The sequence below is a fragment of the Zalophus californianus genome, chromosome 11, assembly GCF_009762305.2.
Source record: "Zalophus californianus isolate mZalCal1 chromosome 11, mZalCal1.pri.v2, whole genome shotgun sequence".
NCBI lineage: Eukaryota > Metazoa > Chordata > Mammalia > Carnivora > Otariidae > Zalophus > Zalophus californianus.
In genome coordinates, this window is record NC_045605.1 from 65,897,935 (window position 1) to 65,915,691 (window position 17,757).

General features: G+C 38.0%; 1 protein-coding gene across 1 annotated transcript; it reads right to left on the reverse strand.

Annotated features, from left to right (window-relative positions):
- Window positions 1-230: 230 nt before the first annotated feature.
- LYVE1 (lymphatic vessel endothelial hyaluronan receptor 1) lies at window positions 231-14,080 on the reverse strand. The gene is made up of 6 exons (XM_027579656.1): window positions 13,636-14,080; window positions 9,634-9,805; window positions 9,386-9,525; window positions 2,907-3,224; window positions 2,190-2,268; window positions 231-1,648 (listed from the first exon to the last, which is right to left on the reverse strand). The coding sequence occupies exons 1-6, from the start codon at window positions 13,715-13,717 to the stop codon at window positions 1,462-1,464; spliced, it is 978 nt and encodes a 325-aa protein (XP_027435457.1). The 5' UTR covers window positions 13,718-14,080; the 3' UTR covers window positions 231-1,461.
- Between the last annotated feature and the right edge of the window lie 3,677 nt (window positions 14,081-17,757).

The window sequence follows — 17,757 nt, forward strand, 5'->3', positions numbered from 1 at the left end:
ATGTAGGACCCAAATCCTAAGTAAAGGACTGTTTTATGTGTGCGTACTTGACATGCTTAAAATAAGACCACCTGAAGCAAGAATAGCCCCATATGGTGATATATGTACTACCTGGTTTACAAATATTTGTTTTTCGACAACCAAAATTGTTCCTCTTATTTTTGCAAAAAACAGATTACTTCAGTTTTGCATGAAAGGTATAATGCATCTATGTAAATAAGAGAGCAAAGAAATTTTCTAAATACTTTTATTTTTTTGACACAAATATCTCTGCACCTTTTGGGCTCTTCTTGCTGAAAAAAGGAGAACTGGTGATACATTTGTTAATGACATTTAAAAAATGTGCTTCAGTGCATAGAGGTAATAACGTACTTTTTAAGTATGTTAATAATAAATTAAGGTTATAATGGCTGCCATGTTAGAGAAAATAATGAATAGATTAGTCTTAGTAAAAAATTAGTTTTGCAAGTAGATAAGCTAGGGATATCAAAACAGAAAAATTAGCTTCATACATTTTACTGTATACAAGTTTTTGATAAATAACATTCAATTATAGAATGTAATACCTTACCCAGCACCTGATATATTCAATAAATGTTTGTTAAATTTTACTGCATTTTAACACAGTAATTTTCCTCAGTAATAATTTCTCGGATAAAACTCAGATAAAAATAAAAATTTGTAAGAGATTTGTTTTGGTTCCTTGTAAAAGTGTATACTTCTAGAGAAAATAGCAGCAAGAGAAAGAAAAGAAAGTGTGTGTGTATTCTAAAAAGTGATTCCAACTCAGATTATTCAGAGATGACTACTTTGACCCTATCTGTATTTGTAGTCCCTGCTGGCAATATGCTGACAACATCCTTGGCCTCATTCTTTTTCTCTACTTATTTTGGCTTTACAGAGATCAAGTCTCAAGTCATGGGAATCTCCATGGCCTTCAGATGCTGAACTTTTCTTTCCTTCTTTTGTTCTTGCCTGGCTCAGAAGGGCATGCCAGATGATGTATGTTACCTTTTCAGAGTGAAGAAAGGATCTGGCCTGTGGAATCAATAGAGAAAGCCTTGGTCTCGGTGGTTTCTTGGTTCTCAACTCACCTGTTCTCGGCCAACTAAGAAGCCTCTTTATAAATGTGTTCTGATTAGCTGTTTTAGGTCCCTGTGCTTTGCGAAGCTCCTTTCTCCCACAGAGATATTATTAGGACATAGCCAGGCTAGAAAGGTTGTGGGAAGCTTTGGAGGTAGGAGGATAGGATCCAGAAAGGATTGCAGTAAGAAGAAGGGAATTCTGTTTGGTGAACTCCATAGTCCAAAGGTAGCCCTGAGTTGATTCCATTTAGGAACCAAGGGTGGACATTCTTGTTTGGTTCTTCGGCCCTTTAAGTTTCCCCATCTGGGGCGAGGATATGTATCAGGAAAGAAATCATCCTTGGTGTGTCCTCTCGTTTCTTTTTCTTCTAAACTTCTAAACTTCAGCTTCCAGGCATCGCACTGTAGTTTTGGGTGGACTCTTGGGTTCTTCTGGCTTTTTATCAGTTTTCTTTGATTCCTCATTAGGGTTGCTATCATCGGCCTTCTCCTCCTTTACTACTTTGGTTTCAATCATTTCCTTCTGCTGATTCTTGTTTGTAAAAGGAAAGTTCTTCACATACCTATAGGCATAATTATAAAATTAAAGTGAGAGATTTATTTGTAACACATACACCAATAGATAACGCTTTGTCTGTGATAGCCCATATTAGCACAGTACACTGGGTACCTTTATTTCAGAGAGATGCTAACACATGCACACTCAAATACATTAATGCATCCCCACTGCAGTGGATTCATTTAGATGAGACAGTAAGTTTGCAGGCCAGACTTGAGGCTGACCTCATAACCCTCCCACCAACAACAAAGAACTGAGAATCAAAATAAAATATCTGTTTTCCTCCTAGATGTCAGTCTGTTCTTTTTATCTCTTGATTCTCCAAGGGACAGCATTGACCTGTTTCTAAAGGCTGGATGACAGGCACATGCTGAAATAGTAGAAAGATTGGGTGTGGGAGGAAAGGTGAGATGAGGGAGAAAATTTACGATATAAGAAGACTATCATTTCTGTTTTGACGAGGAAAATGCCAATAACAACCCTGGAAAAACACAAGATAGGAATGTGACATAGATTATAAAACCAACAATGTGCCACAAACCTACCTTTTGACGTAGCAAACTGCCAGACCAGCTGCAGCAGCAAAGAAGAGGAGTGCAAGCACTAGCAGAGCCGTGGGGACACCTGGAGGAAACAGAGACATAGCCTATTGGTCCTTCGTTTATGCATTGTTGGGTGTGGCTCTCGTAACGATTCTTTACACCAAGCCCGACAACAGATAATGCAGGAGAAAAGCTTTCTCTGTGACCACAAAGAGGCTACTTAGAATGTTGGGCCCACATCTGCTTTGCTTCTTGCCTGTAGAAATCCTTGGCCTTGCCTCACATGCTCTCTCTATTTTATAAACTGCAATATGACAGAGTCCATTTCCTCTCTGTGGCCTTGAGATGATATGTTTGGAGCTAATTAAGTGTAAACCCTTCCTTTTAAATAGGAAGACAAACTTTTTAATCATTTTTAATCATTTAAGGTATATATTTTTAAAAGAACTTCGATGTATTAATAGCGATTTATTTTTAAAAGGCTTTGAGTTTTAAAAGTGAAGCTATTTTATACTCATGATTTTTAGTTTAATCATTAAGTTTCTTTAGAGTTCTCAAGTTCTATGACTTTATGAAAACTGAGTTTGCATTCAGGCTTTACTTGTATTTGGCAGGTCCTGAGTACCTAATCTGGAGACAACATGGTTTTTATGTATTGTCTGTTATACATAAACACACACACACACACACACATACAATGCAAACACAGAAAGCTTTTACCTCCAAACCCAACGGCCTCATTCTTGAATGTGGTTTTATATTCAGTATATGACTCAGTTTCTGTTTCTGTAGATATGGTGCTAGTTTCCACAAAGCCTTCTGTTACGCAAATCAATTTTCTTTTCCGTCGAGTAGAAGTGGAAGCCAGAGCAGAAGTAGGAGCAAGAGAAGGTGTAGCAGAATATGGTGCATCAGTAGTTGAAGATGAGTATGCACTGTCACTGACAATCATTTCTGTCGTGTACATTGCCTCTTCAGTGTTGAATATGGGGTCGTTGGTGGAGATAATTTCTGGAAGGCATGAGTTAATCCAAGTATCTGTTGGGGGAGGGAAAAATAAAGTAACAAGTAAGTATTAAAACAGCCTCCTAATTGTTCTTCCTGCCTCTAGTCTTACTCCTCTCCAGTCCCCTTACAGTGTAGCCAGAATGATCTTATAAAAATGCAAATCTAATCATATCACTTCCTTCCTTAGAATTCTTCAGTGACTGCCTCAATTGCATAGCCTATAAGGCCCCCCTGTGATCTGTCCCCTGCTGACATGGCTAGCCTTATCTGATCAGTGTGTCTCTTATTCCTCCTGCCTTCTCACATTTCTTCTGTTCTTTGATATGCTTTCTTTCATATCCAAGCTTTTGACCATGATGCTTTGTTTACCTGTAAGACTCTTTGCCCCTTCTTTACTTAATTCTTACTTATCCTTCAAGTCTCAGATTGAATATCTCTTTATTAGGCAGACTTGATGACTAGATTGGGTCCCTAGGCATATGTTTTTGTACCTCCTTATACTTCCCTTGTCAAGGTTCTCATTGCACTGCTCTACACTGGACTGAGCTCCCTAGAAGCAGGAACCCCATCTGTCTTGGTCATCATGGTGTGTTCTCTGTGTCTAGCACATCGTTCATGCTCAATAAATATTTAATGAATAAAGAAAGGATGCAGAAGTGACAGGATGGAAAGAGTAGATGGGGAGACTGAATATACACACATGACAATATACACTTAAGGACAGAGATCAAAAACCAGATTTCTCTGTGCTCTTCAACATAAAATTTTTTTAAGGAGGGGAGCAGAGGAGGGATATAGATTTGCTTTCCAATCTGATGAATATGATAGAGAGGAAACAACATTTTTTTGAGCATCTTATCTGAGTCAATCATGACACTTCATTTAACAATTTTATTAAACTCTCATTTTATAGGAAGAAACTGAAGTTTAGTGAAATCGAATAACTTGCTGAAATTCACGTAGCTGGTAAATGACAGATCCATGTAATATATTATAATAAGAATTTGCATCTATTTTAAATTCCTACTTATTTCTGGCAGTAGGTAGCATCAGCTGGAATGTTAGTTAAGAAGAAAAAGTTATTCCATTCATTTTTGAAAAATACAATAAATTACCAATCAAGGTCATAGATACTACTGATAAAACATTTTGACTATACACACATTCAGTCAGAATTTTATAATATTTATTTTACTTTGAAAACATCTCTATTCAAACACATATCATCCTTGACTTTTGCCTTGAACTTCTAGCTACATTTCTTATTCTTGAGCACATGCTAAGTTTTTCCTTCAAAAATTGAAAATTTTTTAATATCAGGAAAGAAATACTGAGTACAACATACTATGTTGGGAACTGAAAATACAGAGACATACAGCATAGTTTCAGTTTCCAGGACAGACGTATTTTGATAAAGGTAGGAGGAGGTCACTGGGGATTCACAGAGGAGATGGTATGGAGAATTGACGTGTTTGTTCAAATATTTATTGAGCCCCAACTCTGTGCTAAACACTGTTCCAAATGCTAAGGTCATGGTACAAAGAAGAGAGAGTCCTTACGTTTAAGGGCCCTATATGCTAATGGAAGGATAGATTTAAGGGGGGGGGAAAAGGCCAGGGGAGCCTGAGTGGCTCAGTTGGTTAAGCATCTAACTCTTGATTTCAGCTCAGGTCGTGATCTCAGAGTTGTGCAATCGAGCCCCATGTAGGCCTCCATGCTGGGCATGGAGCCTGCTTAGGATTCTCTCTCTTCCTCTCCCTCTCCCTCTGCACAACCGCCTGCTCCTTTCCATCGCTCTTAAAAAAAAAAAAAAGGCAGAAATTTTAAAGGGTGATAAGTGTTAAGAAGAAAATTAAACAGGATAAAGATTAAACCAGTAGCGGTGGGGAATGGGAAATGGATACTTTGAATAGGATGATATGAGAAAGTGGGGAGGTGGTACTTAAACTGAGACCTAAGTGATAAAAAGTAGCCAGTCACTGAAGATCTAGGGCAAAAGTATTCCAAGTAAAGAGAACAGGAAGTTCAAGAGCCCAAAGTTGAATGAACTCAGTGTGTTTGATGTTTTAGTAAAAGACCAGTATGGCTGGAACACAGCAGTAGCTCATCTAGTATGGAAGAGGGAATACAATATTCCAGTCAATAGGAATAGCATGACCCAAGAATCCAGAAGTTCGAAAAAGTAGTTATATCGAAAAATGACAAGGAGTACAGTGTGGCTGGAGAATGGGGTGTGTATATGATTGGGAGCATGAAAGACTGCAAGTAGGAGATGACTGGGAAGATAGCCTGGAGCCAGAGTATTGAGATTCATAATTGCCACGTTAAAGCATTTGGAATTTATTTTGTAGGAGTTGGAATACTGGGTCCACAAACCTCCTAACTGATATAGGAGTTCTCATACATGCTAATTTTTATGTGTAAAAGGCTTCATAGTTTACATTATATTCTCAAATAGGAAGTCACCCAAGTGCTGTGGAGCAGAGGAGTAATATAATTATCAGTGGATGCATGTGGAGGATGAAATGCAATGTGGAGAGAGGACAATCCAGGAACAAGGAAGGAGATTATTGCAATTACAAAGAAATAGGGGAATCTAGAAGTACCTGGAATCCTAAAACTTAGATCTTAGCGATCTCTTAGGAAAGAGTGATTTTGAACCCTGGCTAACACATTGGAATCATATGAAGAGCTTTTAAAAAACACTGATGCTCAGAACCTGACCAGGGCCTGGTATGTTATTGATGTATATTCATTACCATGGGAGGTGCTATGTGGAAGTAGTATGGCTCAAGACTTAAATCCTGGCTCTTTCCCTTATTGACTATGACCATAGCGAAATACACACTAAGCATCAGTTATTTCTCCTGGAAAATAGAAATGATACATTTGTGTCATTTTACTGAGGATTAATGAGATAATAAATGTGTAGGGCCTAGCATAATGGATGGGCATGTTAGATAGGATCTATCTAAGAATTAGTTTCCTTTGCCTCTCTGTTCATTAAATGTAGCCAAAAAGGCCACAGTGTGAGGGAGCAACAGCAGTCTGATCCTGTGATCCCTGCCGGGTTGAAGGCACACCTAGGAGTGTCAGGACCTAGCTCTCCTTCCCCTGCAAACTATGAATATAATTTCTTTAGAATGTGCCAAGTACTCTGATATTAAACACAGAGTGTGGTTGGACTCCAAGAGGAAAGATAGGAGTAAGGGATATGGGAAGGCTTCTTGAAGAGGCTGGCACTTGAGAATTGAATAAAGAGTAGCAGTTAGCTAAGTGGGGAGGAAGATGGGCACTGTGGCAGAGGGAACAGCATGAAACAGATGGTGCATGCAGAGCGTTCAAAGCACTTTGGTCTGGTCTCCCAGAACCCACAAAGATAGCAATAAAAAAAGACAATTAGGATAAGGTATAGGGTCAGGTTTAGGGTTATTCTAATCCCCAGACCTCACAAGATAGCCATAAAAAAGAAAGTTACAAAAACAAAGAAACATAGGATAAGTTTAGGAGTAGTGTTAGGATAAGGGTTAGGTTAACTCTGATCCTCACAAAGATGGCAAACAGAAGCACATGAGCCTAATTTATTTCAAAATGATAATATAACCACACAGAGTTGTGAATTTTTCAAGTCACCTTTGTACATAGTTTTTTTGACAGTACAACCTTAGAGGGCTATCTTCTGGGGACTGAAAGAAATGCAAAGAAATCTCAAATTTCACTCAATAGGTTCATTATTCCTAATAATGTTTGTTTTATAATTTTGAAACTATTATAGGATAAGAAAGTATATTACTATTATTTATTGGGAACTAAGATCTGTGTAAGAGAAAAAAGATGCAGGTATAAAACAAACTAAGAAAAAATTTGAATTGTTAAATTTGAGTTGGAAATATCAATACAAATTCATAATTTTTAGATATATGTATGTATGTGTAAATATACACATAGCTATCCACTAAAAATACTGAGAAGCAATGAAAACTCCAGTGGTAATGAAAATTACTTGAATCCAGATCTTGGTTTCTAATTAACATTTTCCATTACAAAGAACCTGGGCTTCTTGGAGAAATAAATGGCTGATTCCACATCAGGGGCAGAGAAAGTACAAAGTAAGTCTGGGAAATGCTATTATTATGTTAGAAAGAAAGGAATTGCTCCAATACTAATGGAATAAAGGGCACAAAAGTCAACTAGAAGGGGCTCCTATTCACCAAATTTGGGACAATTTGAGCATCCAAAAGAATAAAAGAATAATAATTGTAAAATTGATCATAACATGTTGAACACACAGAATAAGTAAAATGTCATGTGTCCATAGTAGTATAAGGAGGAGGGAAGAGGTGTGTGTGTGTGTGTGTGTGTGTGTGTGTGTGTGTGTGTGTGTGTGTGAAAGAGAGAGAGAGAGAGAGAGAGAGAAATTCTTATCAAAGAATACCAGCTAACAAATGTAGAAGGGAGATTTAGAAAGTCACCATCTTGTAGCCCTACATATAATAACTGGTTCCAGCAAGAATTACCAATGGCTGCTTAAACTACTAGGTACAAGATAGTTCGAGTCAGAATATTTGCATGGTGCCACAATATCACATTGTAGATTACCTACTCATTGCAAGGGGAAAAGCATATATTTATGAGTTCATTTAGAGAGGTCTGGCATCTTATTCAAATGATCAAAATTAGCATATTAATAATGGGACATACTGACATTAAGTGCCTTTTGTTGAGAAGTGATCTAAAGTACATGGTAATCTAAAGTACACGGTATCATCTATGAGGTCTTTTTTTTTATTATTATCGGTTAGCCACTATATAGTACACCATTAGTTTTTGATGTAGTCTTTTTGCCAAAAATATTGAACAAGAGTTGAATCAAGCCTCTAGATCTAACTTTAATTATACAGGAAAGATAGGGGATGGAAGTACAAGTTAAATGAAACCACAAGGAAACACACAAATCCAAGTCCTCTTCCTCTGATCCCATTTTGTGAAGTCCAGAGGGCTGGGTATCATATCATCACACTGACAGCTGCGAGGAAGGCCAGAAAGTTACAATACCAGGTCATTTGACAAGCATGGGCTGGCTATGAGATATACAGGCATGTGAACCACCAATTCCCCAGCCAAAAGTGGTGGGCAGAAGAGGCAGAGGAGAGGAGGATGATGGTAAAACAAATGTTGAAAGAAGCTTTATGTTCCAGTATTGACTCTGCCACCAACTGAACAAGCCAGACCTCCAATCTGAACTATCATTTCATCCATGAAATGAGGAAAGAGGACAAAGTGTCATTCAGGTCTCTTTTTAGGTCAAAGCCTCCTGATTCAGAGAACTGCTTGGACCCTATGTTGCTTTTGGGCAACACAGTGTTGCTAGTGCACATTTATTTCTTGGATCTTAGAGTATGACTTTGGAATCTATCCTTGTATGTGACCACTTAGCTGTCTGACCTTTGGAATGTCAGATTTATGAGTATGTGTGAAGAGTAATAAATCAGCAGAGGTTCTTACGATCAACTGAGAGCAAGTATTTAGTGAAAGAAAAACTTCCTGAGATATTCCTTAGGTAAAGCACTTGGGATAAAATGATTGTGGTCTCCAAGCAAGGTTAAAAGAACAACTGTGTGACCATGAGCAAACCAATTCTATTTTCTAGCTTTAACTCCTTCCTTCATAAAATGATCTTATCCTTGAAGATGTCAAGTATAGCGTCTGAATTTCTTCTCTTCTAAAAAAAATGAAGGTTATGGGAAAGAGCATGGTTTGAGAGTTAGACCTCTGTTAAAATCTTTGTAGTAGTGAGAACTTAGACAAATGTACTTACATCCTCTGAGCTAAATTTTCCCCTCTACAAAATGAGGGTGACAAAGTGTACCTCAGAGAAAGATTGTCAAGGTTCAGTGTGGTAACTCAGTACATTGCTTTGTCTATAGTGGATATTTCCTTACCTTATAAGATGGAGGGGCATGGGTAATGGAGCCTCCTGGGATGCCCTCTCCCTATATTGCCATTTAGTCATATTTTCCCTAAGTTTTTTTCTCTGAGGGGCACATGGCCACCTCTAGCCCGGTCACAGAGGCATTCTTGGAGTACTAAATGACCATCACCATGATTTCTTCTACTGCTGCTCAGGGTTACTCTTCTTAGACGGATCACAGAACCAGAGAAAACATGGAGAGACTGTAGATCAGACTTACCAGATGAGTTGTAACAGTAGGCCAAGAACTTTTTGCTGACTGAATTTCTCCAAACCAGGACACCTGTCCCATTCTTTCCGCACTTGGGGTTTGGGAGAATCCGAGGGATGACCAAGAACTTATCTGCAACCCATCCATAGCTATAACAGAATGCACAGTATTTGAATGAATACATTGATTTCTATTGCTTGAACAAGAACACAACACTGAAAAGAACTCCAGGAGTGTTTATTCTAGTTGTTTCTCACCTGCAAGTCTCAAAGCCAAACCTCCATGCTGCTTCAACCTGGTCTTTGCTGGCCAAAGTTAGTCCCATCAGCCTGCAGGCCTCCTGGGCTTCTGCAAAATTCAGCTGCTGAGCTGTCTTTTTGTTCACAAGGGTGACCCCCACAATTCTGCATGGCCCTGAGGTGGAAAGTTCTGCAAAGGAATCACAGAAGTCCTCAATTTGCTGCTGTCCTTGTTCCCAGCCTGTAGGCTGTTCTTCCTAGTAGAGCATTATTGTCTTGATATAGCAGTGAGGTCCTCGTGACTGGGATTGAAGTTTAGAAATAACAGAACACAGGCCAGGCATTTCCCACAAGGACATCCCTCTGGGTTAGCTGGGTCTTTGCTCCTGTCCAAGCTGTAACTCTCATCAGATCTGAGTCTATTGTGCCCTGTTGCATTAAGGTGCCTTGTTGTTTATGTGGAGGCTTTGGCTACCAGTTCCTGGGGTTGGGTCTAGGTGATGCAGTTGCTGCAAACCTTTTTGGAGTCTATAAAATGAAAGGTCTGAGACTTTGAGAAAGATAGAATTCAGGGCTGTGGTTAATAGAATAGTTAACAATACTCCAAACCAGTGTGGCTTGGGAACACCAGTATTTCTGAGATGGGCTGAAAAATATTGCACTTGGTGTAACAGAGTGTGAGCTTTCTCAGTCCCAGGTCTTCTCTGACCATTGGGGGGCAGGCTTACTCAGAAGTTCCTGTAGGAACTGGGCAGTGAACCTTGCATGGCAAAGAAACTAAATAAAGTTGAGTTCTAGAGTCAGACCTGTATTTAAATCTGGCCTATGTCACTTGCTAGCTCTGTGATCTTAGGCTAGTTACTTCATCTCTTTGAGACTCAGTTTCCTTATTTATAAAATTGAGAAAGTAACAGTATCTATTGTATAGGGTAGTGAGAGTTGAGTTAATTCAAATAAAAATGCTTAGGATAGTGCCTGCCGCATAGTAGATGCTCAGTAAATCATAAATAACATCATTATGTTATCTTCAAAGCTTTTTGGCTTTAGCCAGCTAATGGTTGATCTCCCTAGGGAAGCTGAGGCAGTTGAACAGATATGTTGTGATTATATTTTACTCAAAAGTTAATGAATCCAAGAATTCTTCTGATCCCCTTTCTTGGTTCTGGGATTTATAGACCTGTATGAAACTGCAAAGTTGTATTGCATTCAGGTACATTATTCCTTTTGGGCTTTATCCACAAAAGTCCTTAAGAGGACATTACAGTCTTCCAAGAAGTTGCTTGTACACAGATCTGTGCATTGGATGCCCAGTCAAATGCTTTGACCACTTTCTATGTTGGTATTTAAAGTTTCTCCTTGCAGGGGCACCTGGGTGGCTTAGTCATTAAGCATCTGCCTTTGGCTCAGGTCATGATCCCAGGGTCCTGGGATCCTAGCCCCGCATTGGGCTCTCTGCTCAGTGGGAAGCCTGCTTCTCCCTCTCCCTATACCATTCCCCCTGCTTGTGTCCCCTCTCTTGCTGTCTCTCTCTCTCTCTCTGACAAATAAATAAATAAAATCTTAAAAAAAAAAATAAAGTTTCTCCTTGCAAACATGAAAGGAACATTTCCAAGTCTTCCATTGACCTTGCTATGCTCTGGAGCCGGGGGTGGGAAGAAGGGATATGTATATGATATACAATATTTTTTTTAATGTTATGTTAGTCATCATACAGTATACGATGTACAGTATTTGTAGATGGCTTTATTTGCTTCCAGACCTTGCTTTCACCAAAAGAGAAACTAGAGAGCCAACACCCCAATATGAGTGTTTGTGACAAAACAGCCTCTTATGACTATATGCACTTATACTAATACCTATACCAATACTGATACTAATACTAATGCTAGTATTAATTCTAACATCTATCATCTGTTTATACTACTCTGTACCAAACCCTGTCTCCTTTAATAAAAAGTGGAGGCTCAGGAAGATTAAGTAACTTTCCCAAGCCCAAGGATATAAAGCAAGGATATAGGGCAGATTGGGGGCACAAACCCAATTATGACTGACTCTGAAACCCCAGTTCTTAATTAAGATACTATTCTGCTTCCCGCTGTATTATGGGGGAGATGAACACACACACACACACACACACAATACAACTAGAACTGGACTCTCCAAACACACGTGTCCTGGAATTTGGCTTATTTAGTCCATGAGCTTGCTGTTGTTCAAATCTCATGGCTGCTTCTTTGGGAATACCTGCAAAGAAGGTTTATTAATTACACTATAAAGTGGTCTTGCTACTTTTTCATCAAAACTCATTTTTACCTTAAAAGTTATTATTTAGAGTAATGATAGACCTATTCTGGGCAATAGACCTAGCCTTGATTATTTCATCTGTTATTAATTGACTCTGGGATGTTGGGCAAGTTAGTGTTAAACGGAGATGGTTATATCTTCACAGAATTTTTGTCAGAATAGATAATTTGTACCTAGCAGGGGCTGGGTCCATCATAGGTAGTCAACAAGTAGTAGTCATTTTTATGCTTTCCTATTTCATTTAAAGACAAAAAGAGGGAGCTGGAATCCAAGAGCTACTCCACTAATCTCTTCCTTAAGATTTTTTTAGGAGGGCGCCTGGGTGGCTCAGTTGGTTAGGCGACTGCCTTCGGCTCAGGTCATGATCCTGGAGTCCCGGGATCGAGTCCCACATCGGGCTCCCGGCTCAGCAGTGAGTCTGCTTCTCCCTCTGACCCTCCCCTCTCTCATGCTCTATCTCATTCTCTCTCTCAAATAAATAAATAAAATCTTTAAAAAAAAAAAAAAAAAAAAAAAAAAAAGATTTTTTTAGGAAACAGCAGGGAAATATTGTATGCTTAGGATCAGACAGAGCCGAATTCAAAGCCAAGCTTTATTATTTACCATTTATATGGCACTAGGCAAGTCACTTGGCTTTACTTGAGCCTTATTTGAGCCTATTTCTTCATCTATAAAATGTCTTCTTAAGAAGATTAAATGAAATTTATATATTACATATATTACATATATAAAAATTATATGTAATATATAGTTTAATTTCCTTAGGAAATTTTTGCCATCATCAGAGAATGGTCTAAAGAATAATTTTCAAAAGTTTGAGTAATGGCAGCATTGGGGGAAACAATGAATAGTATCCCCAGGGGAATTTCAAAGAGGACAAAACTTATTTGAGAGTAACAGTTCTGGTATTTGAAAAAAAATCAATTATATAACTGTAGCCTCTCATAAAATTAAATACAACAATAAATGAATCAAATCAGGATATCTGATTCTAAAATAGTTATATTACAGAACATCTTCCAGCATAGGAATATAAAATTTTCCTTTTAAAGTGCTCAAGTTTTCATTTGCCTGGAGCTGTAATTGAGTGATTTGTGGTTACAGTTTTTTTTTTGCGTACATTGCAGAATGAGGTTACTCCTTAGGCATCTCAAAAGCCCAGAAATCACTTAAAGTCATTCCATTGGTAGGGAGCTAATGACTAATTTTCAAGCCTACATTTTCACAGTTTTTTTTTTCCTCAGTCAATTGGCTGTTTACTTCATATTAAAAACATATATGGTAGTATAGTAAAATTGAAATTAAAATAATTATGCTGACACTTCCAAAAATATAAAACAGGTCAATATTTAGTGAAAGTTGGTCATTTTCCCCAAGCTTAAAATTCATTACAGTCATGGTTTGTTTCTGCAATGAAACACTTTTAAAATCAAATGATCTCTCCTCAATGTTTTGACTCAAGATATTCCCATTAAAAAAAGATTCTGCAACCAAAAATGAAAGTCAAGATTACATAAAGATAAATGTGAATCATTTTGGTGAAGTCGACAATATGGTGAAAACATTTCTGGCAGAGCAATCCTACCAACTAGATCTTCTGTTGACATTGAGGATAACCCCTACTCCCAACAATCCACAGTTAAGAATTAAGTAGGCTTAGGACAAGTTTGCAAGATCTTGCCTTGCCGCAGGTTGGAAATCTGGTAAGAAACCTACCTTCTACACGGAGAGATGTGACCAGGAGCCTTGTGGTCCAGATGGAGGCAAGAAGCAACACCAGGCTGAAGCATTTGGCCATTATGCCAACCCCTTCTCAGCCAGAGAAACACCCTGGATAGTCACTGGCAGTAACAGAGGCAGACAATCACCAGTCTGGATGGAGACTTCTGGAAATATATTGGAGCCCCACTGCTCCACTTCATAACTGAGACATCCGGATTTCCCTGCTTTCAAGCTTCTGACTTGTCAAGGTCACTGGGGGAAATGAGTGACGTCCCTTAAATGCCCAGGCTGTACTTTGTGGATTGCTTTCTGGAAAATTTAGCTAATGCTGACTCAGAAAACACACGAATGAGGAAGGCAGATAGCACAGCATGAACTGCTGGAGGTTTCCCCAATTCCCATATTCCCTGCCACCTCCCGCTTCCCTCACCAGCTCATTCTCACACAGTTAATTGTTATTACCTGTGGAGCCTATTCATTTATCTACTCGTAGGAATGTCCGTCTCTAAAGGAGATTGAGCATGGGTTTTCCTCCCACAGTCAGTGATTTTTTTTTTTTTTTTTCTCCAGCTGCTTATCTTCTGATCTGGGAAGGAATGATGCTAAGGCTCATGAAAGCAAGCGCCCATTTAAGTACTGAGTACAGGGTGTTTATGCCTCCCTTTTCTTTTATACACTTGAAATTTCTACACCACTGCAAGTGATTTTTTCTTCAAAGAAACAAGACATACAATTCATATTTAGAAAACACAACTGGGGGACAATTCATGAAATTTTAGTCATTTTTCACTTTACAAAAGGATTTTTGACTTTATAATAGGAATAACCACAGGGGTCCTTTATATAATAACTCTCTAATAACTTCTCTTGTATTCCGGTAGACCAAAATTCAATTTAGATTTCCTCTTTCATCTTTGATGAATGTGAGGTTTATCTGTACTATATATGAGCAGACCGCACTCTGGTATCCCAGCTAGATATTCAGTGGTTTGTCTTCCATGGCAATTTTGGAATTCTGGCTTGTGAATAATGCCTTGAGCAATGGTTTATGAGTTTTCTCCAAAATGAATGTTATTTATAGGAATGGTGTATGGATAACAATTTCTTTTCTGTACAAGTGGTATCAGTCATAAAATTAGATATCTATATAGAAAATACCAGTAATGAAAGAAGAATTTGCTCTGCATTTAGGTAACTTGTAAGAGACCAGGGGATAACTCTTAAATAACTCTAATATTTAAATATCTGTAGACCTCATTACTTGGGTGAGCACGAGCCCCAGGCTACAGGTACCTCAGAAACATATGTGATTCTATCACCATGGAACCAGGTAGACAAGAAGGCAGGAATCATGTCTTTTTCATCATTATCCTTAAAGCCTAGCACCATGGCCAAAAGAAAGTTAGCCTTCAAGTATTTGCTAAAGTATTTTGAAAAGAAAGAAGGAAGACAGGAAGGGAAAAATGAATCATGGAAAGCAAGGACCTAAATTCTGGAAACAAATTTCTAGAAGGGGAATTATTAGATAAAAGGAGTCTGCACCATGGTGCTGGTGCTTAATAATGAGTTTCTGGAAGAGGAAACAATCTTATTTGATCTGTTCAAATTTTCTACTTCTTCTTGCTTGTTTTGGTATGTTATTTTTTGGATATCCATATTGAGAGAAGTTAAGCCACCATTGGAATGTGAGAATGCTTGACAGGAACTTGTTGCCTCTCTTGTTAAATGTGAATATTCTCAGTCTTCAGCTGTAGGCCTCTCACTCCAGGCAAGTTTCTGAAGAGTTAGTTGCCAGAAGCTAAAAGCTAAACTGGAGAGCTATAAAGAAAGTATTGCCAGTTAATTTCTCTTCACTGTTTTGAGAAACAGTGTTTAGGATGTGGGAAAAAAACCCCAAAACCCAGCAGCACTATCCACTTCTGAAATAACAGCTCATGCTTAATGTCCATTAAGGAGGGCATGGGATGTAATGAGCGCTGGGTATTATATAAGACTGATGAATCACTGAACTCTACCTCTGAAACTAATAATATGCTATATGTTAATTAATTAAATTTAAGTTTAAAAAAATAAAGTAGCAATCTGCCCTAATAAATAAATAAATAAAATAAAATAAAGCTCGCGGTATAATCAAGGAGAATCAACAATTAAAGAAAAAATTTGTAGAATTAGAAGGGAAATTTGAAAAGTTACATGAAATGAAGAGAACAGCAATGAAGTTGCAAAGGAAAGTAGGAAACAGAATATCCAGACCCATTTTCTTTTTTTAATTTGTTTTTTAAATTCTACTATAATATACAGTGTTATATTAGTTTTGGATGTACAATATAGTGATTCAACACTTCCATGCATTACTTAGTGCTCATCATGATAAGTATACCTCTTAATCTCCATCACCTATTTCACTCATTCCCTACTCACCTCCTCTGTGGTTACCATCAGTTTGTTCTCCATATTTAAGAGTCTGGTTTTTTTTTTTTTATCTTTTTTCTTTGTTCATTTGTTTTGCTTCTTAAATTAGACATGAGTCAAACCAAATGGTGTCTTTCTCTGACTGACTTGTTTCATTTAGCATTATACCCTTTAGATCCGTCCATGTTGTTGCAAATGGCAAGATTTTGTTCTTTTTTATGGCCGAGTGGTACACCATATCTTCTTTATCCATTCATCTATTGATGGGCACTTGGGCTGCTTCTATAATTTGGCTGTTGTAAATAATGCTGTAAACATAGGTGTGCTTGTATCCTTTTGAATTAGGGTTTTTGTATTCTTTGGGTAAATCCAGTAGTGCAATTACTGGATTGTAGGGTAGTTCTGTTTTTAATTTTTTGAGGAATCTCCATACTGTTTTCCAGGGTGGTTGCACCAGTTTTCATTCCCACCAACAGTGCAGGGGGGTTCCCTTTCCCCCCATCCTCACCAACACTTGTGTTTCTTGTGTTTTTGATTTTAGGCATTCTGACAGGTGTGAGGTGATTTCTCATTGCCATTTGATTTGCATTTCCCTGATGATGAGTGATGTTGAGCATCTTTTCATGTGTCTGTTAACCATCTTTGTATGTCTTCTTTGGAGAAATGTCTGTTCATGTCTTCTGTCCATTATTTAATTGGATTATTTGTTTGGTTGTTTTTTGTTTTTGTTTTTATTTTTGTTTTTTGGTTTTGAGTTGTATAACTTCTTTATATATTTTGGATACTAACCATTTAGTGGATCTATCATTTGCAGATATCTTCTCCCATTCCATAGGAGTAGGTTGTCTTTAGTTTTGCTGATTATTTCCTTTGCTGTGCCGAAGCTTTATATTTTGATGAAGTCCCAATAGTTTATTTTTGCTTTTATTTCCCTTACCTCAGGAGACATATCTAGAAAAATGTTGCTACCACCAATGTCAAAAAAATTATTGCTTGTGTTCTCTTCAAGGATTTTCATGGTTTCAGGTCTCACATTTAGGTCTTTAATCCATTTTGAGTTTATTTTTGTGTATGGTGTAAGAAGGTGGTCTAATTTCATTCTTTTGCATATAGCTGTCCTGTTTTCCCAACAACATTTACTGAAGACTGTCTTTTTCCTGTTGTATATTCTTGTCTCCTTTGTTGTAGATTAATTGACCATATAATTGTGGGTTTATTTCTGGGCTGTCTATTCTGTTCTATTGTGTCTGTTTTTGTGCCAGTGTCATACTGCTTTGATTAATACAGCTTTGTAGTATACCTTGAAATCTGGGATTATGATACCTCCAATTTTTTTCTTTTTCAAGATTGCTCTGGCTATTTGGGGTCTTTGGGGGTTCCATACAAATTTTAGGATTATTTGTTTTAGTTCTGTGAAAAATGCTGTTGGTTTTTTTATTATTATTATTATGTTAGTCACCATACTGTTGGTTTTTTTGTTTTTTAAGATTTTATTTATTTATTTGACAGAGAGAGACACAGAGAGAGAGGGAACACAAGCAGGGAGGAGGGGTAGAGGGAGAAGCAGACTCACTGCTGGGCAGGGAGCCCAATGCGGGGCTCGATCCCAGGACCCTGGGATCATGACCTGAGCTGAAGGCCGACGCTTAACGACTGAGCCACCCAGGAGCTCCAACCATACTGTTGGTGTTTTGATAAGGATTG

What these genes read in the sequence shown, in the direction of transcription:
- LYVE1 (XM_027579656.1), bottom strand. Translation starts at nt 13,717, where the DNA reads ATGGCCAAATGCTTCAGCCTGGTGTTGCTTCTTGCCTCCATCTGGACC. An exon ending in CACATCTCTCCGTGTAGAAG is followed by an intron (nt 9,806 to 13,635) that starts GTAGGTTTCTTA and finishes ATTCCTTTGCAG; the next exon opens with AACTTTCCACCTCAGGGCCA. An exon ending in TGAGGCCGTTGGGTTTGGAG is followed by an intron (nt 2,269 to 2,906) that starts GTAAAAGCTTTC and finishes TGTTTCCTCCAG; the next exon opens with GTGTCCCCACGGCTCTGCTA.